The following is a 24,560-nucleotide window of genomic DNA, read 5'->3' as shown; positions in this document are numbered from 1 at the left end:
CGTAGTAGATTCCACAATTAGTTCCTTGAATGCTTCCCACTTAGAATTTGCTGTTGGTGACATCTTCAGTTGGTCCCACTGTACAGAATTTAAAAACTGTCCGAGACCACTGTAGTCACCTTTATGGAAGCAAAAACCCTTCTTTTTAGCCCTGATGGTAATTATATCTTTAAGTCAATCCTACATCAGTACACTGTGTTCACTACCACCTAGCGGTTCCTTTATCTGCAAATTCTTTATACATGAATAATCACTGCTGATAACCAGATCAAGAGTATTACTCTCTCTGGTAGCCTCTCGAACAAACTGCTGCAGAAAATTCTCGCCATCTTTCGTGGTAAAGGTTGTACACGCAGAGGAAATAAAAGAAAAATGTAATGTTGCATCAGTCTTTTGTGGTTTGCAAACATCTACAAGGAATAGAAGTATTACTATGATAGAAATGGTGCATCTTTTAACTGTATGGATTGAGGATTGCAATCCATACAGTTAAACGATGCCCCATTTTTTCTATCATAGTTTTAATAAATTTGTTTAAGAGAGTGAAAGAAAAAAATAATGAAGTAGAAGACACGTTTAGTGTGAGTGCTGGTTGATTTGATCGATTTAAAAATAGAGTTCAACTGCATAATGTTAAAATTACCGGTGAGGTGGCCAGTGCAGATGAGAATGCAGCATCTAAATAATTTGATGTTTTAAAAAAACATAATCGAAGATGGTGGATACACTGATTAACAAATATTTAATATGGATGAAACCGGTTTATTCTGGAAAAGGGTACCTTCCAGAACTTACATTTCTAAGAAAGAAAAAACTCAATCTGGATTTAAAGTGTCTAAAGATTGCCTAACACTTTTATCGGGAGGCAATTCTCGAGGCGATTTTAAATTGAAACCGATGCATGTTTATCAGTCTCCAAATCCTCGCGCTCTAAAAGGCTACAACTATAGATCACTTCCAGTTATTTGGCGATCAAATAAGAAAGCATGGGTGACCCAAGCTGTGTTCACTGACTGGTTTTCAAGCTATTTTTGCCCAGCTGTTGAAAAATATTGCAAGGAAAGCAACATCGCATTTAAAGTTCTACTAATTTTGGGTAATGCCCCAGGTCATCCAACTACACTTGGTTCATTATGTGAAAATGTAAAAATCATTTTTTTGCCACCAAACACAACATCTTTGTTGCAGCCCATGGATCAAGGGACCATCGCAGCATTTAAGGCCTACTACGTAAGAAAAACATTTGAACAGGCAATTTCTAAAACTACAGGAGACGATGCAATTTCCTTAACAGAGTTCTGGAAAAATTATAACATCAGACATGCAATAGAAAATATTCAGCATGCTTGGCAACAAATAACTGCAAACAACATGTGTGGAATGTGGAAGGGCATTTTGCCTCATTGTGCAAATAGTAGTGGTTTCGAAGAAACTTTTATAGAAGAAATAACAAATATTGGAAGAGAACTTGGATTTGATGAACTAGAAAATGACGATGTTCGGGAACTGCTTAATTCACACTCGGAAGAATTGGCTGATAATGAACTACTTTCAGATCAACAAAGAGCATTTGAAAAAGCTGACAATGATGCTGCTGAACAAGTTAATATGAAAGTGAAGGAGTTCACTCTCAAGGAATTCGAAGATATCTTTCGAGCTGTAGAAGTCATGAAGCAAAAAATTATGGATGCTGACCCTAACCTCGATTGAAGCATGCAAATTCGCCAAGATGTGAATAAAGTACTCTGCATCTACCAGCATATGTACGAAGATTTAAAGGAGAAAACAGTTCAGTCTACACTGCTAAAATATTTCGAAAGACAGTAAAGATGCTTTTGTCAGTGTAAGCTTACCTTTAGGAATGATATTTAGAATTTTTTTTGTTTTTATTTTGTTTTCTATAATTACAGTACTATATGACTTTGTTAATAATAAATTTAAATTATAAGTATATTCTTTTTATCCTTTACTGTAATATTTTGTTAATAAACATATAAAAACTCATGTTTAAAATTTTTCATTACCTATTTCCATCGAGCTGGAACCAATTACCGTATTTTACACATAATTATAACTTTGAATAATGTGACTACTTCGTGGGATTCATTAGTCACACTAATTGTGACCTAGCTGTATTTTAATAAGCGCTTCTAAAAACAATTTCTTTTTCAAATGTTATAAGTTTCTTGCTGTTCTTGGTTTCATGATTGGAACATATAGTTCAAACACATTTGAACTATATGTTCAAATGTGTTTATGGTTTTTAAAGACTCTATCATACATTACTAAAGCTATTCCTTAATGAATTTCCAGGATTTACAGAAATTCTTATGGAAATTTATATAACTGAATTTTCCTACAGAAGAAATATACTAACAATTAAATTTACTCACCAAGGAAAGGAACACTGGTTTCATTTGCTAATGCTTCTCCTCCACCTTTTGAAAATACATTGGTGCATTCCTACATAACATAATATCTTAATCATAAATGATGACTGACTTTGGAAAGTAAGAAAAACAAATTTATAATTCTGTAAAAGGATGATAGATGCTTACAATTTAAAAAAAAAAAGTTCTTAAAAGCAGTATTTGAATTGGAAAATATTAATAACCAGAATGCTAATATTTGGCAACAAAAACAATAGTGAATATATGTAGAGGGAGGTCACTGAGCAACTGTTGTTGTTGTTTGTTAGTTGTTGGCGCATTGGCTTCTATGGCCATAATGCACCTCCCAAAGTTTTGCATTTTCTATTCTGATCTCTTGCAATTGCCGTTCAAATAAATGCCCGATTAGAAATTATTCACAAACTATTTAATGGAGAGAGGGAGTTTGATTGTATACATTGATTTACATTGACTCTTTTTTCCTTAAATCTGATTATAAAAGCCTATTAATTTTAGATAGTGGAAAACCTCTTGTATATTATTTTCTTCACTTAAAATGTTTTTTTAGAGTAGGAGCGTCTTGAGTTTTAGTTACGGATTTAAAGGCTGTTTTTCAGAGTAGGAGCATCTTGAATTTTAGTTACGATTTAAAGGCTGTTTTTCTTTCGTTTGTATAGGCTGGACAGTCTAGTAACAAATGTTTAACTGTTTGTTGCATATGGCACTGATTACACTGAGGCGATTCTTCGGCTCTAAGTAGATAGGAATGAGTAAGATATGTATGTCCTATCTTTAACCTGGCTAGGATTACTTCTTTTCGTATATCTCTTTCGCTGGACTTCCACTTCTTTAAATCTGGCTTAATTTGATAGAGTTTATTATAAGTTTGCTCGCTCCATATTTTTTGCCATCGTTCCTTGCTGTTTATTTTGATGTTATGCCTGTAGTCTGTATATGGTACTTTGGTTGAAGAAAGGGTGCCTGTTGCCGTTTTTGCTGCATGGTCAGCTTCTTCATTCCCTTTAATTCCTGTATGTCCAGGGATCCAACAAAAGATTATGTTTTGTTTTCTTTTAAGGAGTTTGCCCAGAGTCACTTGAATTTGTCTTAGAGTTGGATGGAGATTCTTTCTGTTGCGCTGTATTGTTTGAATTACACTGAGGGAGTCTGTGAAGATCAGACTATGGGGTAACTTTTGGTGCCATATTCGGTGTATTGCTAGCTTCACTGCCTGTAGTTCAGCTGTAAAGATGCTACATTCTGTTGGGAGAACTTCGGTTATAGTAGTATCACAGAAAACTGCTGCTGCACCTACTTTTGTATCAGTTTTCGATCCGTCGGTATATATATTTGTGTATAGTGTGGATATTTTTCAAGATAGGCAGCATGGAGTAGTTGAAAGCTGTTTCCTGGTAGGGAATTTCTTCCCCAGTTAAGGAAGTAGGTATCACAGAATGGTAATATTGTATCCCAAGGAGGTCTCAGTACGTTTTGTATGGCAGCTAGTTTTTTGAAATCAAGAGACCAAACTGGAAGTAGCTCGATGAGTATGTTTGTTGGTTTATTTGCTGTTGGAAGTACTCTGTACAAATGTTCCCATATTGGTGCATATAATGTGCAGAAAAAGGTGGCATGGAAAGGTTACAGAGCAATAAAAAGTACTGAAGCCTATAACAGCTACAAGATGATCTGTAAGAGCCACAGAAAAGGTTCGACAAGCAAAGGTAGTTTATGAGAAATCACTAGCAAACAGAGCAAAGAGGGGGGGGTTAAGGAATTCTTCAAATATATAAATACCAAGAAGAGCTGGACAAACCAGATTGGACCTTTACATAAGGGAAAGAGGATAGTATTAAATACACCAGCTGCCGTTGCAGATGAACTCAACAGTTATTTTGCATCGATATTTACAAATGAAAAACCTTTTGTGGCAATGGGAAATTGTGGGAGAAGTTGAAAAATATGTAATTAATGATATCGAAATTTCGCAAGATTATTTAATGAAAAAACTTTCGAGCCTACAGGCCAGTAAGGCTCCTGGAGTTGATGGCATATACCCTATAATCTTAAGGGAGGTGGCAAGTGAGTGCATTGAACCATTGAGGCTAATTATGCAAGCATCACTAGACTCTGGGAAAATTCCGTTGGATTGGAAAAATTGCCATTATATCTCCCATACATAAGGGTGGCTCTAAAAGTGAAGTGGGAAATTATCGACCTGTCAGTCTGACTTCAGTGGTAGGGAAAATTATGGAGGCAATGATCAAGGGTTGAATTCAGGATCATTTGGATCGAATTGAAATTCTCAAGGATACTCAGAATGGTTTTGTAAAGGGAAAATCATGTTTAACAAATCTGGTTTGCTATTTTGAAAGAGTCACTCATGAGCTGGATTTAGGGAATAATTTCGACATTGTTTATTTAGATTTCAGCTTGTTATTTGGTTTTTAGGAGCATTAGCAACTAAGGCCATATTGCTCCGGGAATATGTGGTGGTCATTCCCTGAAATTTCGTGGTGACGGGCTCGAACCCCAGTCTAATCAAGAAGCGTGTGCTATGCACTGCTGCTCCTTCCCACCTGGCTACGGAGACGCCGTTTTAAATTTCAGCAAAGCTTTTGACTCAGTCCCACATGAGCGGTTGCTTTATAAGCTGGAACGGGTTGGAATCACTGGGAAAATCCTTAGATGGATAGCAGGATGGCTTCAGGGCAGGAGGCAGAGGGTTGTGATAAATGGCTATTCCTCAGATTGGGTTGATGTAAGAAGTGGGGTTCCCCAAGGATCAGTATTAGGACCACTGTTGTTTTTAATTTTTATAAACGACATCGATGAAGGGACAGAGGGTGTGATGTCTAAATTTGCAGATGATGTTAAAATTGGTAGAGTAGTTAATGATCACTGTCAAGCTGAGCTTCTTCAGAGAGACCTAGATAGACTTCAGGAATGGTCAGAAAAATGGCAACTATGCTTTAATCCAACAAAGTGTAGGGTATTACACCTGGGAAACAGTAATCCCAAAATAACTTATTCACTTGGTGGAGTTCAACTAAACCCAGTACTGGAGGAAAGGGACTTGGGTGTTACGATACAATCAGACATGAAATTCTCTGAGCATTGTAAACAGGTTGCAAGGAAGGCCCATGGTGTCCTATCGATGATCTATCGAACTTTTGCAAGTAGAGATAGGGACGTGATAATCCCATTATATAAGGCTTTTGTTAAACCACACTTGGAATACTGTGTTCAAGTATGGAGACCGCACCTAAAGAAAGACACCGAGCTTCTTGAAAGGGTGCAAAGACGGGTAACTCGCCTGGTGAGATCTGCAAAAGGGTGTCCTTATGAAGAAAGACTTCGAATATGTGGGTTGCTGAGTTTGGAAACTAGACACCTTAGAGGAGATTTGATTGAGGTGTTTAAGGATCTGAGAAGCATCAGTAAAATGAATGAGGATGAAATTTTCAAGATTATAAATGATGCTAGAACTAGGGGACATAAATTCAAGTTACGGGGGGAAATGTTTAGAGTGGACTGCAGGAAGTTTTATTTTGGCCAGCGAGTTATAAATTACTGGAATAAGTTGCCTACATGGGTGGTAGAGGCTGACAGTTTGGGGAAATTCAAAGGTCATCTGGATAGTACCTTCGGGTCAGGGAAGCACATAGGATGATAGGTTTAATTTCCTTTTCTATTATTAATTATTATTATTTATTTTATTATATTTTTTTTATCATTGTTTTACTTGTTTTTTTTTTTTGGCTGGTGCAGCATAAGCCATAGGCTTTCTTGCACCATGCGGCCATTACTAATACTAATAGTCTCGACAAACTTAGCAAAAGAGAAGAAAAATGCATGGTCTGATTATAGATTATGAAGAGATAGAGTCCTACAATAAATACAGACTAGTGTGTAATCAAGTTACTCAGGGGGATTAGACAGGCTAAGGGTGATTATGAGAAGCCTTTGACTAAGAGTGAAAAGGCTCTCATAGCCAAATCAGCAAGGGATTCTTTGCATGTGTTAACACTAGAACCCTGACAAAACACATTGGTTCACTGGATATAAATGGTATAACTATTAATGATCCTAATAAATAATACTGTATTTCCATTTACATTCACACATGAAGAACTTTATAGATATGGGTTAGCAAAAGTCTAATACTGATTGGGAGTTAAATGATTTCATAGTAATGGAAAGAAAGGAGGAAGAGAAACTGCTACATTTAAAAGTGAAAAGTTAAGTAAACAATTAACATTGTTCACTGAACAATGAACAGAATCTATCCAACTGTATTAAAATAAGCTGAAAAATAGGTAGAGTTAACCCTCTAGTCATACTAGTCAGCATTCTTAGATCCAGAAGTCCTTACAGACTGTAGATATAAAATGTATTTTTTACAAGGGTGGTTCAAAGGTTGGAATTGGTAACTATAGATGCATGTTTGACCTCTGTTAAAGTTAGTCACAGCTAAAGAAGCAGTGCAAGATCATCTTGATAGCAGTGAAGCCATGATGCAATCACAGCACGGATTTTTTAAAGGAAGATCATGTCTGGCCAATATGTTTGTTTGTTTATTATTCTTTTCATCACAAAGAAACTGGATGCAAAGAATAATTTTGAGATCATATACTCAGTAAAGATTTCAGTAAAGCTTTCAATACTGTTCCAAGGGTATTATTGTTACATAAATTGTAGCAATGTGGAATTAGGGAAAAGTTAATACTATGATAAAGATATGGTTACGTGTTAGATGTCAGACAGAGTGGTTATAAATTGGTCACTGCTCTTCAGGGAATAATGTGATGAGTGGGTGTACCACAGGGGCTGTGTTGTGCCCCTTACTGTTTTTAATATTTATTAATGATGCTGATGTACATATTTCAAGCTTGATGTCTATGTTTTCTGATGACCTAAAGGTAGGCAAAGTAGAAAATGACAGTAATCAGGGTATCTAGACAAATTAAGCAGATTGGCTGTAAAATGACAATTATGGTTTATCAGTGATAACTGCAAATACTGCACTTGGGTAGCAGTAATCCCAGAATAACATACCATTTGGGTGGTACCAAACTCGGTGGTACTAGTGGAGTATGAAAAAAGATATACAGTTTTAAATATGAATTCTGAAGGGATAATTGTACAATCCAACTTCAAATTCTCTGAGTAGTGCAAGGCTGTTTTAATTTCTGAGTTTAAGGTTGCACTGTACAAACCTGCCAACTTTTAGAAATTAAATTTTTTTTAATATAGATCAGTTTTCACCTGGAAGAAACTGGAAAGAATCAAAAGTTTTACAAAATTGCATGTTTTAAAGAACTGTGATATATGTTTTAGTGTAAGTTAGACCTAATTATTAGGTTGCATTAATTACATTGATATAAAAATTTAAAAACAATTAGAAATAGATGATTTAATTGCTGCTACTTGCCTGTAATATTTAAGATTGATAAAATCAAATTTGGCAGAAAACTGATTAATGTTATTATAACAGCTATTCCAAACATTAGCAGTGGATAAATATACACTGACTGCTTCAATTTAATATCAGCATATCTGAAAAGCAAGACTCACCACAATAGAAACGTTCCTGAATTTGAAATTCAAAGAAAAAAATTTTATGGATTTTAAAGCTCCTCTAGAAAGAATAGTCTTAGCTACTATTTTTGTGACTTGAAAACAACTTACTTTGTTTCTAAGCAAAATAATCTATATGCATTTCTTTATCAAAAAGTCTTAAAATAATTTTTCAATAAAGAAAAAGAAATAAGTAAGATGAAAACAGTAGGAAAAGAAAGAGAAAACAAAATCAAAGAAAAGAAGCATATGAAAATTATACTTACAGTACAATTTGGACATGTAAAACCACTCATGTTTTCAATGATACCAAGAACAGGAATTCCAGCTTTTCTGCAAAAAGTTAACTCTCGTCTTACATCCCCTATTGAAACAGCCTAAAAATATATGGCACAGTTTAAGAAGAAAAATTAAATAAATAAATATTAAATATAAAATTTGCAATTTTTTTGATTACTTTGGAAAGAAAAATCAGACTTTTTATAAATATACAACAATATATTAAGCTGCTCTTTGTGGACTAAAGTCTAAGAGAGGAAATCCAGAAAGTTTGGTGGTAAGGTTCCCTTATTATTTTTAGTATTCATAATGATACTCATACAGATTAAGTTTTATGTCTAAATTTGCTTCAATAAGCTCATATAAACATTGGAAAATGCAAGGTCTTGCATCCAAGCAACAGTAATCCTAGGGTAAAGTACCACATGAGTAGCACTGAACACAAGATAGTCAATGCTAAGGACTTGGAAGTAAGTATATAATCTGAGAGGACAATTCATTAGATTCCATCAATGACATACAGGACCTTATAACTATGAAGATCAAATCAACAATACTACTGAAAGATGTCTATTATCCAACTTATACAAAAGTTTTACTACCCCAAGATTGCAAAAATTGACAGTCCTGGAGCTCAAATCACTGCTGTCACACCACAGAAACCATAAACACTGCTTCTGTAATCGTGAGAGAAAACCATATAACAGTAAGGAACTGGCAAAGATGTTGAGAATATCAGTAGAAATTTTTATCAGTAGATTGCAGTGCTGACTAGCACCTTGCCAGTGGAGAACTAAGTATATGGTAATTTGAATCCACAAACCAAGAACCTCTTTTGTTTTATAATGGACTGAGCAATACCATTTGAGACCAGGGGAATTGTGTTTCCATTACAAGTGCGTGTTATGGGAAGTGAATAAACAAAACTACGAGCACTGTTCATCAATAAAGAATGATCATAATTTTTCATGAACAACCATACTACTTGCTATTTCTAGCTGAGCTGTACAATTCAAGACCAAACTAAACTGCATCATAGCAACTGTGCAGTTGACTCGTGCACATGGTGTGGCAGTTGGTGAAATTTATGCTGTTCAGTTTCGCCTGTGTAACATATGAATGTGACATGTGAGGAAGGGTATGCTGCTCTCAAATTTTCTTTCCATCTCAAGAAAGTATCAGCCGAAGTATATGAAATGTTAAAAGAGGCTTATGGTAAATCTACGTTTCTATATAGCACAGCTTGCAAGTGGCTGAATGTTGAAAGATGGACATGATTCAATCACAAAAATCAGAAGTCCTGGAGCTCAAACCACTGCTGTCACCACAGAAACCATAAACACTGCTTCTGTAATCGTGAGAGAAGACCATCATATAACAGTAAGGAACTGGCAGAGATGAGAATATCAGTAGAAAGCAAGCACAGTATCTCTATAACCATTTGCATTTGACACCTGTTTGTATATGCAGGGTTCCAAACTATGCCACCTGAGCAACAGCTAGTTCACATGGAGGTTTGTCAGGAGCTGCAACAGATGGTTACTAAAGATGGTGAGGTTCTGCACATGGTGGTAATGGTGAATGAGACATGGCTTCATTTTAACCCAGAGAGTAAGCAACGAAGCTGTTTGGAAGTCCACATTGTTGCCAACAATGAAAAAAAGCAAAAGTTGTAGCTTCTACATGAAAGGTTATGGTCATATTTTTTTGGCATTCAAGGAATGGTTTACCAGCGTGTTGTAAACCATATGACTGTTGCAGGACATTTCTACAGAACTGTACTGTACACTTTGTGGGATCACATTCATCACAAACAATTACAACTGCATGCAGGTAGGTGGATGCTGTGTCACGAAAATGCGAGACCTCACATTGCTCATATCGTCATCAAGTATTTAGCCAGCATTGATGTAAAATACGTTCCTCATCCACTCTACTACAGCCCCAACCTTGCACCCTGCGATTTTCTTTTTATTTCCAAAGTTAAAGAAGGAACTGCAAGAAAAACATTTCTAGTCATCAGAAGAAGTTGTAAAGACATCAGAGGCGATTCTCAAATGGGTGTCAAAATATGGCTTCCACCATGTTTTTGAAGAATGGCAGAAACGTTGGAGTAAGTGCATTTCATCAAATGGGGACTACTTTAAAAAGGACCATCAAAATACGGATGATTAATAAAGGTACGTTGTGAAAAAAAATCATGATCATTCTTTATTGAACAGCCCTCATAACTTAAATTCACATAAGTTAAAGAAAAAAGTGAGATAAAGAATGGGGAAGGGGGCACAGAGATGATTATCCCATCATATAAAACAATGCTTATTTTATACTTTAACTGTTACATAGCAACCCCAGTTTACAAAGAGCTGCAAAGAAGAGTAAGGTGGTTAAGGTTAAGAGTATAAAGATATTTTGGCCAACAAGAAACAAGTTAATTGTAATAAAGCTGGATAGCTGTTTAGAGAATGTAAAACTATATATTTTTATATATTGTTCTTTAATTTATATTGTTCTTAATATTTTTTTATTATATATTGTTATTTTTATATATTGTTCTTGCTAATTCACTAATAAGAGGATAACTATATTTACTTTTCACTGATGTTAATCACAGAAAATTAAAAAAAAAGTTATTTTAAGAAAAAATGCGTACGTAAAATAAAAAAAAAATGTGACACACTGCGTACATTAGGAAACTTGCTTCTATTAATAAACAGGCATCTGTAGGGTGACTTGATTTGGGAATTTAAGGCTTTAAAATGGCATCTTTACACTTAGTCACACATTTAAATTGAGGATATAATTTTAAAATAGATGCCTGTAAAATTTTCCTTTAATCAAATGGTGATTGACAGTTGGAATCTACTTTTGCAGAGGGTAGAAATTTACCTAAACGTAAAGGGGGGATTGAAGAAATACTTTAAAGAAATGGGCAAGTGAAGCTAAGACAACTGACATTTTGGTTGCTGTATTTATTTTCATCATTATTATTATTATTATTATTTTTTTTTTTTTTTGCTGATACTACATAAACTTATTTCCTTGCACCATTTTGCCAATAATGATACTAAATTGCCTGACATATATAGTCAGAATTTTTGTCAATATCACAAAATTTGAGTGACTAAGAACATACTGATGTAGTATGCAGCGCTACTAATTCAGGAATATTGACAGCCTTATGAACCAACATAGTTAATTGTGTCTAGGTTTGTGCTAGAGCTGAAGGAGGTGCTCGTGCATAACTCAGTGCCTGTTCTTATTACTTTGTTCGAAACATGTAGTCCTATAATTTTCCAGCTGGAGGACATTCACAGCATAACATTGATGATTAGTATAAGTGGTATCATGTTGCCAGCAACATGACACAAGGAAGCAAAGCTCATACAGCACCAGCAAAAAAAAAAAAAAAACCCCTTAATTTGCCAATAATCTGTCCTTAAACTTATTCAAACCATCTCTTTTTAAAACAGTAAGCTGTAAACAAATTTATGTACTTTATTCCAGTAATCACTCTTTGGCTGAATGCAATTTTCATACATTCATTCTGCAAGCTTCTTTCTCAGTTTAAATTGAAGCCTTCTTACAAGCGTCATCTTGCCATTAAGACGACTAATTTTATTAAAAAGGAAGTAACAAAATTTCTCTCTCAAGTATGTGTATATTAATTACAACTAAATTAATTTTATTTTAAAAACAAATGCAAACAAATGCATCTTATTGTTTAGAAGAGGTATAATTTGGAAATTGACATCTGTATATATAATCACAAATTTTTATAAAATTATTCGCATTAGCATTAGCAGAGGCATATGATGCAAGAAAGCAAGCTTATGCAGCAAGGTCCAAAAAAAACCCAAAAACCCCACCCCTCCCATTTCACCCCTCTATTCATTCCAAATGCCTGTCCAGCTCAGCCTTAAATTTATTTAGGCTATCAACTTCCACAACAAAAGATGGCAGTCCGTTCCACCAATCAACCACCCGCTGGCTAAAGACAAATTTACCACACATCTATTCTACAACTGTCTTTCCTCAATTTGAATCTATGCCCAATCAGGTTCTTAATCTGAGCAAGAGGAAGAATCCCATCAGCATTCAGCTTGCTCAACCCATTCAAGGCCTTATACACCTCAATCAGATCACCTACCTCACAGGTGCCTACTCTCCAGGTGCTGCAATTTGCAGAACTTAAGCCTTTCTTGGTAACAGTATTCCTTTGTTCCCCTCAGCAATCTTGTTGCCCTTTTTTGTACTTGTTCTAGCAACTCTACATCCTTCCTAAAATGATGCCTCCAGACCTGTACACAGTATCTATGTGTGGCCTGACCATTGCCTTGTACAATGGGATAATCACCTCCCTGTCCCTGCTAGCAAAATTTCTATATATATCATTGACAAAACTCCATGACTTGCCCTGACAGCCCGTCTGCACTGCTCAGCAAACTTCATATTTGACTGCACAATTACCCCCAGGTCTTTTTCACTTTCCACTTCCCTGAGTGTAGTACCACACAGTTCTTACATTTCTCTTGGGCTATTGCTACCCATATGCAGTTGCATTTGTTAATGTTAAAATTCAGTTGCCACTTCTCAGCCCATTTTCCCAACTTATCTAGATCCAGTTGGAGTAGCATACTGCCTTTACTGTCGTTAACAACCCTGCCAACCTTTGTATCATCTGAAAACTTGGACATTAATCCTGATATACCTTCATCAATATCATTGATGAATACACAAAACAACAATGGGCCCAGCATCGAATCCTGGGAAACTCCACTAATAACATTTGTCCATGAAGAGCAGTATCCATTGATTAACACTCTTTGTCGTCTCCACTCAACCATCCGCTTATCCATTGTAGCAACATACCCTTAATGCCATACCTCTCCAATTTGTACAGCAGCCTTCCACGTGCAACAGTATCAAAAGCTTTCCTGAAATCAGTATATGATATCAAAATTTCTGGCATTCAGTTGCTTTGTGACCACATCATAATATCCAATCAAATAGGTCAGACGAGACCTCCCTTTAACAAACCAATGCTTTGTCTTAATTATTACTGCAGTCTTGTCTAGATGATCCTGCAATGCTTCTTTAACCAGTGACTCCATTATTTTCCTCGGAACACAAGTTAAACTAACAGGTCTATTGTTACTTGTGGCACCTTTTGAACCTCCCCCTTTGGGAATTGGTGCCGCCTCCGTAGCCAGGTGGGAAGGAGCAGCAGTGCATAGCACACACTTCTTGATTAGACCGGGGTTCGAGCCCGTCACCACCAAATACGGAGGATGAGGAAAGGTCAGAGAATGACCACCGCATTTCCCGGAGCAATATGGCCTTAGTTGCTAATGCTCCTAAAAACCAACCAACCAACTAACTTTGGGAATTGGTGATACATTTGCACACCTCCAGTCCATGGGTACCTTCCCTGAGTCCAAGGAAGTTCTCATAATTATGGCTAAGGGTTTGCTTACTTCCTTTGCTGCCTCCTTTAATATAACTGGATAGATCCCATACACCTCAGATGCCTTCCTTATGTTTAACTTCAACAAATTCTCCTCCATAACGAAACAGGCCTACGCGCTCTGGATTCATTAAGAAATTTATTATAGTTACACACAGAGCGTACAAATAAAGAAGAAATATATGAGCTTTCGGCTATATGGTAGCCTTCATCAGAATTAAAAATACATGAATGGCAGTTGGAATGAAGATGTGCACTGCCAGGTGCGTGAGACGCGAGGTCTACCAGCAGATACATGGCACGGCCATGGGTTCCCCTGTCAGCTCAGTCACAGCAAACATCGTGATGGAGGAGTTAGAGGGACGTGCGTTTGCACACGCACCAGATCACATCGCCTTTTGGTGTCGCTATGTTGACGATGTGTTCGTGGTCATCCCTAGAGACTCAGGTCAGCGACTTCTATCATACCTCAACTCACTATCGCCCTTCATAAAATTCACGATTGAGCTGGAGTCGAACAACTCTTTACCATACCTAGATACACTTGTCCGACGTGAAGGCACATACCTGAGGACTACAGTTTATCGTAAGCCCATGTGTGCTGGCCAGTTCACCAACTTCCGGTCAGCACACGCGCGAGGCCACCTCCTCTCCACTGCCCGAACCTTGCTTACTCGCGCCTGGACACACTCCAGCTCCGCTGATGAAAGACGCAAAGAGGTCACTAGGGTCAAAGTAGACCTTACGAGGTGTGGCTACCCCATTGACGTCCTCGACAGGTGTGATCTACAGACACGTGACATCGTGACGACCAGCTACAACACCAACAGTGACGAGCCATCCACGAGGGCATTCATCCCATACTACCCCAACCTGTCACAACAGATCGGTAGAATCCTGAGAACGCACGGAATAAAGTGCATCCAACTCCCAGGCAAGAAACTGCGTTCTTTCATTTCCAACGTGAAAACACCTGTCCCCACCCTTCTGCAGAGCGGTTTGGTCTACCGCATCTCTTGCCGTGACTGCACTAGCTGCTACTTTGGAGAGACTGGACGTCGACTCGAGAAACGTCTCTCGGAGCACAAAAGAGCGATCCGTTTAGCGGATATAGAACACTCAGCTATCGCCGAACATGTCTGGACAACCCACCACGACATCGACCCACACCGCGATGTCGTGGTGGTAGACAGATCCCACCATTACCTAAAACGTACCTGGTTGGAATCGTTAAATATAAAATCTTCGGATAAATCCTTGAACAGGAACAGTGGTTGCCAAGTCAACCCGATCACAGAGTCAGTAGATCTATCATTGGACAAGCGCTGGCCACGTCATCATGCGTCACAGCCACAGACGTCAACAAACAATTAAACCTCGCGTCTCACGCACCTGGCAGTGCACATCTTCATTCCAACTGCCATTCATGTATTTTTAATTCTGATGAAGGCTACCATATAGCCGAAAGCTCATATATTTCTTCTTTATTTGTACGCTCTGTGTGTAACTATAATAAATTTCTTAAATTCTCTTCCACTTTGCTCTCAGTTATTACAAAATCACTTAGCTCCTTGTTAGAGTTTGATAAACTTCTGGCATTCCCCTCATTGAATAACTCCTCATGTGTGAATGTAGATGCAAAATACTCATTCAGTTTATCAGCTACCTGAGCATGATCATCAATAGTCAACCCATCTATGTTAAGTGGTCCAATCTGATTCATCGCTTTCCTTCTAGAGTTTACAAAAGTAAAGAACTCTTTGTTGTTTTTCTTTGCATCCTTTGCCAAGGATTTCTCGTACTCTGTCTTTGCCTGCCTAACCTCCTTTGTGACTTGATTACAGACTAGTTTATATCTGCCATAGGCTTCTGTGTCACCTGATACTTTATATGCATCCCATACATTTTTATTCTCTGCCACGAGTCTCATTAGTTCATCTGACATCCATTTAGGCCTAAACTTTGAACAGTATTTCTTGGGTGGAATGAAAAGCCCAGTAGCCTCCAAAATTAAGTCCCTGAACGCTTCCCATTTAGAATTCAACATTGGTAGCATCATCAGTTGATCCCACTGTACAGAATTTAAAAACTGTCTAAGACCCCCTGTAGTCACTTTTACGAAAGCAAAAGCCCTTCCCTTTAGCCTTGATGGTAGTTACATTTTTAAGTAATTCCCATATCAGTACATTGTGATCACTGTCACCCAGTGGTTCCTTTGTCTGCAAATTCTTAATGCATGAATAATCACTGCTGATAATCAGATCAAGAGTATTACTCCCTCTGGTTGTCTCTCGAACATGCTGCTGTAGAAAACAGTCATCCAATAAATCCAAAAAAGTCTTGCTTATATGTTTACCTTTCTCAATATAATCTTTGTTAGTTTGCTCCATGCTGAAAATTGACATAGTCAAGTTTCATTTTCCAACTGCTGCTATTGCTAGTGTTAATGTTTGAGAGCATGCTCAACATAATGATATTCATAAAGAAGTGGAAAATTGGAATAGAGAGTACAGATTGAAATTAAAAATACTGATTTAGTTTTCCCAATGAAGATTTACTGAAGATTATCATAATGACAATATTAGTTCTCACTCTGAAAGAACATGTCCTGCTTCCCATGTCGTTTTTTTTGCCAAGGATATGTGTTGTAAATCCTTTGACTTTCTCAAAATTAGAGTTGCTGATTCATAGAGTTTATGAAATAACATTAAGGGTTAAAATAAAAAACACCGAGATCATTTGGTTTCATCAAAAGGATTACTTTACAAATATTCAGTATTTTGGAATTATTTAATACAGGCATGGAAGAATATTTCTTTTCTAATTTGTATCCAAGAGAGTACAAGGTAAGAGCTTTCCATATTGAATCATCTTAAAGTTGCACATTTCTTTCAATATTATAAAAGCTAGAATGATTAATTATTGCTTATGATCAACCTAAAAAGCTTGGAACTCTAACTGAATGTGGAAGCCATTTAAACCTAAAGGATTAGGAAAACCAAATCAAACTTTTAATGTGCGACAAGCCTGTATTATTTTCTGCATGAGAGAAAAACTATTCAAATGATTTATGTGTATTTTCAATATATTATTTAAGGTTCATTTATACTGTTAGAGCTACTCGATGTATAGAAAGGTACTAACTTTAAGATGGTGGTCACCTTAGTCTTAGTAGAATCTTATTTCTGAGAAAAATGTGTTAGGTGCAATGAAATGTGTGTGAGGAACAGTATCCCAATTTGTCTGAAACGTAAAATAATGAACCAATGTACACTCCCACCATGACTTATGGAAGTGAAAAAAGAATTGAAGAGAAGTTGAAAACTACGCAGCAAAGAATGGAATGAATTATATTGGGAATCAGACTGTTGAATAAGAAGAGAAACACATGGATTAGGCAGTAAACTCAAGTAAAGGACATTCTTATCAAAACTAAAGAACTGAAATGCACTTGGGCAGGCACAGGTCAAAAACATGATGTCATATGGACTAAGAAAATAACAGAATGATACCCAAGAGGAACTAAAAAGAAAACCTGGAAGACAACAACAGAGATGAACAGATGAAATTCAAGAGTTCATGGGCAGTAAATGGATGGCCATTACACAAAACAGAAGGAACTGGAAAGTTGCTGGAGAGGCCTTCATCCTGCAATGGATTCAAAATGGCTGATGATGTGTTAGGTGACACACACATTTCTCACAAATGGTGAGAAATATGTGGGAAGTGGGTTTTTTTTTTTGGCTGATGATGTATAGTAGGGGTGGCCAACAAGTCGATCACAATCTACCAGTTGATTGGGGCTTTAATTTCAGTCGATCACGATGAATTTTAAATATAGATAAAAAATAGATTATTCAAAATCTAAATATTATTATTATGCACCCCCACTGCATACGCTTATTACAAATCCGTTAAACCACATGATCACTCTTGTTGCTGCGCAGCTGCTAGGCTTGTCTAGTGAAAATTCACGCAGTTACGTTGAGGAGAGCATAGCGTATGTGTCGAATTCTTATTTGGCTTACTTAATATTAATAGCTGGACAGTGCTTATATGTTAATTTAATACCCTTTGATTTAAAATGAATACTAAGAAAAAGAGTAAAACGTATCATTTTCATCAAGAGTGGGAACTAGAATACTTTTTTTGTAATGATAAAAGAAAAATGTTATTTGATTTGCAATGCTTCTGTGACCATACCCAAAAAATGAAATTTATAAAGGCACTTCAAAGTGCTCCATTGTAAACACCAATCAGATTTTTTGCCTAATAGTGACCTTAGAAAAAATAAATTAAAAGAACTTAAATCCAGATTATTCGCACAACAAAATTTCTTCGTGACACCTAATTTACAATCTAAAGTGAGTCATTTCTTGCAAAAAAGTGCAAACCATTTTCTGATGGTCAATTCATCAAAGATGCATTTTTAGAAATAACAGATTCTCTTTTTGAAAACTTTAAGAACAAAAATGGAATTAAAAGTGCCCTTTGAGATCTGCAATTATCTTGAAATACTGTGATGCGACACATCGAAAAAATGAGTAAAAATGTGAGTGAACAATTGCGTGCGCATATTGCTAACTGTGTGTCCTTTTCTTTACAACAGACGTCAGTGATATAGCTCAATTGCTCGTTGTTATTCATATGGTTTTCAATGATTCTGCTACTAGAGAAGAACTGCTGGGTATGGTTTCGTTAAAAGAAAGAACTAGAGGTCTTGATATATTCAATGCATTCAAAAATTTTATTACCATTATTTAAGCTCGTATCAATAACAGCAGATGGAGCTGAAGCAATGACAGGGCAACTTAATGGATTCATCGCATTGTGCCAAAAGGATGATGAATTCCCAGATTTTTTGAGTTACCACTGTATCATTCACCAAAAATTGTTAGCCAGCAAAAGATTAAATACTAAAAGTGTTATGAACATCGCTTTCGAAATCGTGAATTCATTTTCGTTTCCAAGATCATTTGCAAAAATGTCCTGCTTTTGAATTTAATAGTGAGAAATATGTTTTTGAAATTGAGAAAGTTTTGGATGATTTTGAAACCAGATTCAGTGATTTTAAAACAATTGAAGACATTGTTCAATATATTTCTTGTCCATTTAAGGTTGACTAAGATACGAAACAAATTGCAGAAAAAAAATCGCTGAGATTTTTCACACGGAGAAAATATTACTTTAAAATGAAATTATTACATTGCGAAACGATATCTTCCTAAAAGACAGGTCATCAGAAAAAGACTTTTGGAAATGTTTGCCAAGAAAAGTACTGCAAAAAAATGCAGTGAATTTTTAAATTCCTGTTTTGGTTCCACATATCTTTGTGAATCGGCCTTTTCGTATTTGAAACAAAAAAAAAAAAAAAAAAAAAGAATCTCACTACTCTTACGGACTTGCATACAGAAGATTCTTTACAGTTGGCATTATCACAGTATATCCCCAATTTTGAAAGTTTGGCAGATGACATTAAGACACAAAAACTTCACATAAATTAAAAATTTAAATACTTATGAATTTAAAATAAGAATTCTGAATTATATTTAATTTTAAAATTTATAAAAAACCTTTTTCAATGTGTTGATTAGCCTTTTTAACCATGTGCAATGAACTTCTTGAGACGGTAGATCTTGGCACATTTTGAAGAAAAACAGTCGATCGCATCACAAATTAAGTTGGCCACCCCTGCTGTATAGCATTAGCATTAGTAGAGCTAATGTAGCATCTATATAAGTATGCTTATATAGCATCGGCCAAAAAAGAAGAAGAAAAAAAAAAAAAAAAAACCTTCCCATTTCACCAATTTAATTCACTCCAAATGCTTGTCTATGTGCCTTGAACTTATTTAAGTTTTTGACCTCCACTATGACAGATGGAAGTTTGTTCCAACTATCAACCACACACTGGCTTAACACAAATTTCCACACATCTATTCTACAATTGTCTTTCCTCAATTTGAATTTGTCATCCCAGGTGAGTAATCTGAGCAAGAGGAAGAATCCCATCAGCATTGAGCTTGCTCAAACCATTCAAGGCCTTATACACCTCAATATAAGCTTGATTTATTGTACCATTTGCCACTACTAATACTAACACTAAGTTGTAAATCTTCAGGACCTGTCGTTTGAGTAATACAGCTTATTTTTTATTTTTTAAATGGCTTATGCTTTCTTTATCAAATTTCATTTTGCAACTATGCTCACTCATACCAATAATTGAAACCGAACCTGAAATTAAATTGAAACCGATAATTGTTTCAGATAAACTGAATAAATACTTGAATTATTCTGCAATTCAAAGGCACAGTCATTTGTATGAACCTGATATTTTATTACAGCTGTGCCTTGCAAATGATTGTTGTTCTTTTCCCATGTCTTGTGAATTTGTTTTTTCAGGAGAAGAGATCCAGCAACCCATGATTTTAACAATGTGGACAAAATTGGTAAGAATTCAAATTTAGTTTGGCACACAGACAGCCCACAAATGAGATTATGCTCAAATTTCATGGCTGACTTTTATATTGCCATCAGTAACTGAAACAGTCTCTGAAGCTTTCTAAAAGCACAAGAGACACTAAGAGTATTACAGCCAAACCTACTGTGGGTTTGCTATGACTAACCAACCAACCAATGACAGTATTATAACCTGTCCTTTGAGTAATATAGCTTATTTTTTTTTAAATGGTTTATGCTTTCTTTAGCAAATTTAACTTTGCAACTATCCCTCATACCAATAAATGAAACTGAACCTGAAATTGAATTAAAACCAATAATTTTTTCAGATAACCTGAATAAATACTTGAATTGAATTATTCTGTAATTCAAAGGCAGAATTGTTCATAAGAAACTGATATTTTATTAGAGCTGATCATTATAACCCATCACTATTTGTTTTCAAGATATTTGCCAGGATGCTGACTTTAGTTTCCATCAAGTACATATATTTTTTTAACTACTAACAAATGCATAAAAAAGTCATGTTCACTATTAATAACTAAGAATAAAGTGCATAAAACTGCTATTGTCTTGTAAACTTCACAGGATGTAAGTTTATCTTGGGTATTAAGCTCCAGTACTAATGACATTAAGAGTAAGAGATCTTCAAATTTACTCAACAAGTACAGGTCAATGTTGAAAACAAAAGTCACAACTTAGGGCTGAATGTGAAAGTGTCTGCAATTCTGCCCAGACACGATAGGAGGGAGTATATGATGAGAGCCTTGTCGATCAATTTGGCCCTGGAGAGATTGTGCAAGGTTTAAGGGATAGAATTTTTTTCAGCCTAGTCTGTGCTTGTTGACAGGAGAGACTGCTTCTACAGGGATCGGGTACACTTAAATAGAAAGGGTGCGAGAATATTTGCTGAAGCTATCAAAGCAATGTTAGGTGAGTCAGAAAACTGCTAGCTTGCGCTCAGGGGGATACACAGACTAAAAAATTAACAGTGGCTGCAGGCAGAGGCAAAAGTGATTCTTGCACTGCTTCTATTGGAATGAGCAGCAGCAGCAGCAAGGAAATCAAGGCAATGGAGATTTCCAGGAGCATTGGGAGTCTTAGTGGAACAAATAAATATATGGGCTGTGTTAGGGTAACTAAGAGTAGAAACAGGTGCATGTATACTTGCATGTACGCCAATGCTAGGAGTATAGTTAATAAATTTGATGAGCTTGAAGTGCTAGTCAAGACATCAAAGGCAGATATTGTTGGTGTCACACAGTGCAGAATTGGAATTTGGGGAGTACAATGTGTACAGAAAGGATAGACAGGACACAAAGGGAGGAGGGGTTATGCTGTTAGTTAAGAAACACAAAATCTAAGGAAGTGCATCCAATTGATGTTGGTGGGCAATGCAATGATGAGTCTGTTTGGTGTGACATAAGCATTGGGAAAGGGAAAATGAGAGTAGGTGTGTGTTATAGGCCTAATGAATCTGATGAGTATAATGAGCAATTCTGCAGAGAAATAAAGTGAGGCAATAAATCAGAATATCTTATAATGGGGGATTTTAACTTTCCAGATATTGACTGGAACTTATGGGTTGGTCACTCACACACAAGCAAGACTTTTTTGGATTTATTGGATGTTTTCTACAGCAGCATGTTCGAGAGGCAACCAGAGGGAGTAATCCTCTTGATCTGATTATCAGCAGTGATTATTCATGCATTAAGAATTTGCAGATAAAGGAACCACTGGGTGACAGTGATCACAATGTACTGATATGGGAATTACTTAAAGATGTAACTACCATCAAGGCTAAAGGGAAGGGATTTTTCTTTTGTAAAGGTGACTACAGTGGTCTCAGACAGTTTTTAAATTCTGTACAGTGGGATAAACTGATGATGTTACCAACATTGAATTCTAAATGGTTGAATTCTTCAGGGACTTAATCTTGGCAGCTACTAGGCTTTTCATTCCAACTAAAAATACTGTTCAAGGTTCAGGCCTAAATGAATTAATGAAGCTCGTGGCAGAGAAGAAAAATGTATGGGATGCATATAAATTATCAGGTGACAGAGAAGCAGCCTATGGCAGATATAAGCTTGTGTGTAATAAAGTCACAAAGGAGGTTAGGCAGGTGAAGGCAGGTTACAAGAAATCTTTGGCAAAGGATGCAAAGAAAAACAGCAAAAAGTTCTTTACTTATGTAAACTCTAGAAGGAAAGGGATGAATCAGATTGGACCACTTAACATAGATGGTTGACTATTGATGATCATGCTCAGGTAGCAGATAAACTGAATGAGTATTTTGCATCTACATTCACACATGAGGACTTATTCAATGCAGGGAATGCCAGAAGTTTATCAAATTCCAACAGGGAGCTAAGTAATTTTGTAATAACTGAGAGCAAAGTGGAGGAAAAATTGTTGAAATTTAAACATAAGGAAGGCACCTGGGGTGTATGGGATCTATCCAGTTACAGTTATATTAAAGGAGGCAGCAAAGGAAGTAAGCAAACCCTTAGCTATAATTATGAGAACTTCCTTGGACTCAGGGGAGGTCCTCATGGACTGGAGATGTGCAAATGTATCACCAATTCAAAAAGGGGGTACAAGTAACTATAAACCTGTTAGTTTAACTTGTGTTCCAGGGAAAATAAGGGGTCACTGGTTAAAGAAGCAATGCAGGATTATCTAGACAAGACTGCAGTAATAGTTAAGACTCAGCATGGGTTTGTTAAAGGGAGGTCTTGTCTGGCCAATTTGACTGGATACTATGATGTGGTCACAAAGGAACTGAATGCCAAATAAAATTTTGATATCATATACTGATTTCAGGAAAGCTTTTGATACTGTTGCACATGGAAGACTGCTGTACAAATTGGAAAGGTATGGTATTAAGGGTAAGTTGCTACATTGGATAAAGGGATGGTTGAGTGGGAGACAACAAAGAGTGGTAATCAATGGACACTGCTCTTCATGGACAAATATTATTAGTGGAGTTCCTCGGGGTTCGGTGCTGGGCTCATTGTTGTTTTGTGTATTCATCAATGATACTGATGAAGGTATATCTGGATTAATGTCCAAGTTTGCGGATGATACAAAGGTTAGCAAGGTTGTTAACAACAGTAAAGACAGTATGCTACTACAACTGTATCAAGACAAATTGGGCGAATGGGCTGAGAAGTGGCAACTGATGTTTAACATTGACAAATGCGAAGTACTGCATATGGGTAGCAATAATCCAAGAGAAACGTACCAACTTTGTGGTACTACACTCAGGGAAGTGGAAAGTGAAAAAGACCTGGGTATAATTGTGCAGTCAAATATGAAGTTTGCTGAGCAGTGCAGATGGGCTGCCAGGGTAGGTCATGGAGTCTTGTCAATGATGTATAGGAATTTTGCTAGCAGGGACAGGGAGATGATTATCCCGTAGTACAAGGTAATGATCACGCCACATGTAGAGTACTGTGTACAGGTCTGGAGGCCTCATTTTAGGAAGGATGTAGAGTTGCTAGAATGAGTACAAAGAAGGGCAACAAGATTAGTGAGGGGGAACAGAGGGGTGCTCTTACCAAGAAATGCTTAAGTTCTGCAAATTGTAGCACCTGGAGAGTAGACATCTGTGAAGCAATCTGATTGAGGTGTATAAGGCCTTGAATGGGTTGAGCAAGCTGAATGCTGATGGGATTCTTCCTCTTGCTCAGATTAAGAACCTGAGGGGGCATAGATTCAAATTGAGTTGTAGAAAAATGTGCAGAAATTTACCTTTAGCCAGAGGGTGGTTGATTGGTGGAACAGACTTCCATCTTTTGTTGTGGAAGTTGATAGCCTAAATAAATTTAAGGATGAGTTGGACAGGCATTTGGAATGAATGGAGGGGTGAAATGGGACTTTTTTTTTTTGTTTGTTTGGCTGATGCTGCATAAACTCGCTCTCTTGCATTGTATGCCTCTACTAATGCTAATGCTAAGTATGAGATCCGCATATAATCAAGGAACAAGAGTTGCTAGAATGAGTACAAAGAAGGGCAACAAGATTAGTGAGGGGGAACAGAGGGGTGCTCTTACCAAGAAATGCTTAAGTTCTGCAAATTGTAGCACCTGGAGAGTAGACATCTGTGAAGCAATCTGATTGAGGTGTATAAGGCCTTGAATGGGTTGAGCAAGCTGAATGCTGATGGGATTCTTCCTCTTGCTCAGATTAAGAACCTGAGGGGGCATAGATTCAAATTGAGTTGTAGAAAAATGTGCAGAAATTTACCTTTAGCCAGAGGGTGGTTGATTGGTGGAACAGACTTCCATCTTTTGTTGTGGAAGTTGATAGCCTAAATAAATTTAAGGATGAGTTGGACAGGCATTTGGAATGAATGGAGGGGTGAAATGGGACTTTTTTTTTTTG

At 36.7% G+C, this 24,560-nt stretch overlaps 1 protein-coding gene across 1 annotated transcript in view; it reads right to left on the bottom strand.

The window, feature by feature from the left end:
- Positions 1 to 24,560, bottom strand: part of Nubp2 (NUBP iron-sulfur cluster assembly factor 2) — a 104,910-nt gene that overhangs the window by 9,583 nt on the left and 70,767 nt on the right. The window contains exons 6-7 of the mRNA XM_090372170.1: positions 8,237 to 8,347; positions 2,394 to 2,463 (exon numbers count right to left, since the gene is read on the bottom strand). Of these exons, the coding sequence (XP_090228296.1) occupies positions 2,394 to 2,463; positions 8,237 to 8,347 (181 nt within the window). The remainder of the gene's footprint in view (positions 1 to 2,393; positions 2,464 to 8,236; positions 8,348 to 24,560) is intronic.

Source organism: Mastigoproctus giganteus, chromosome 4 (genome assembly GCF_048544385.1).
Source record: "Mastigoproctus giganteus isolate SK-2022 chromosome 4, ASM4854438v1, whole genome shotgun sequence".
NCBI lineage: Eukaryota > Metazoa > Arthropoda > Arachnida > Uropygi > Thelyphonidae > Mastigoproctus > Mastigoproctus giganteus.
This window is presented reverse-complemented; position numbering and strand designations above follow the sequence as displayed.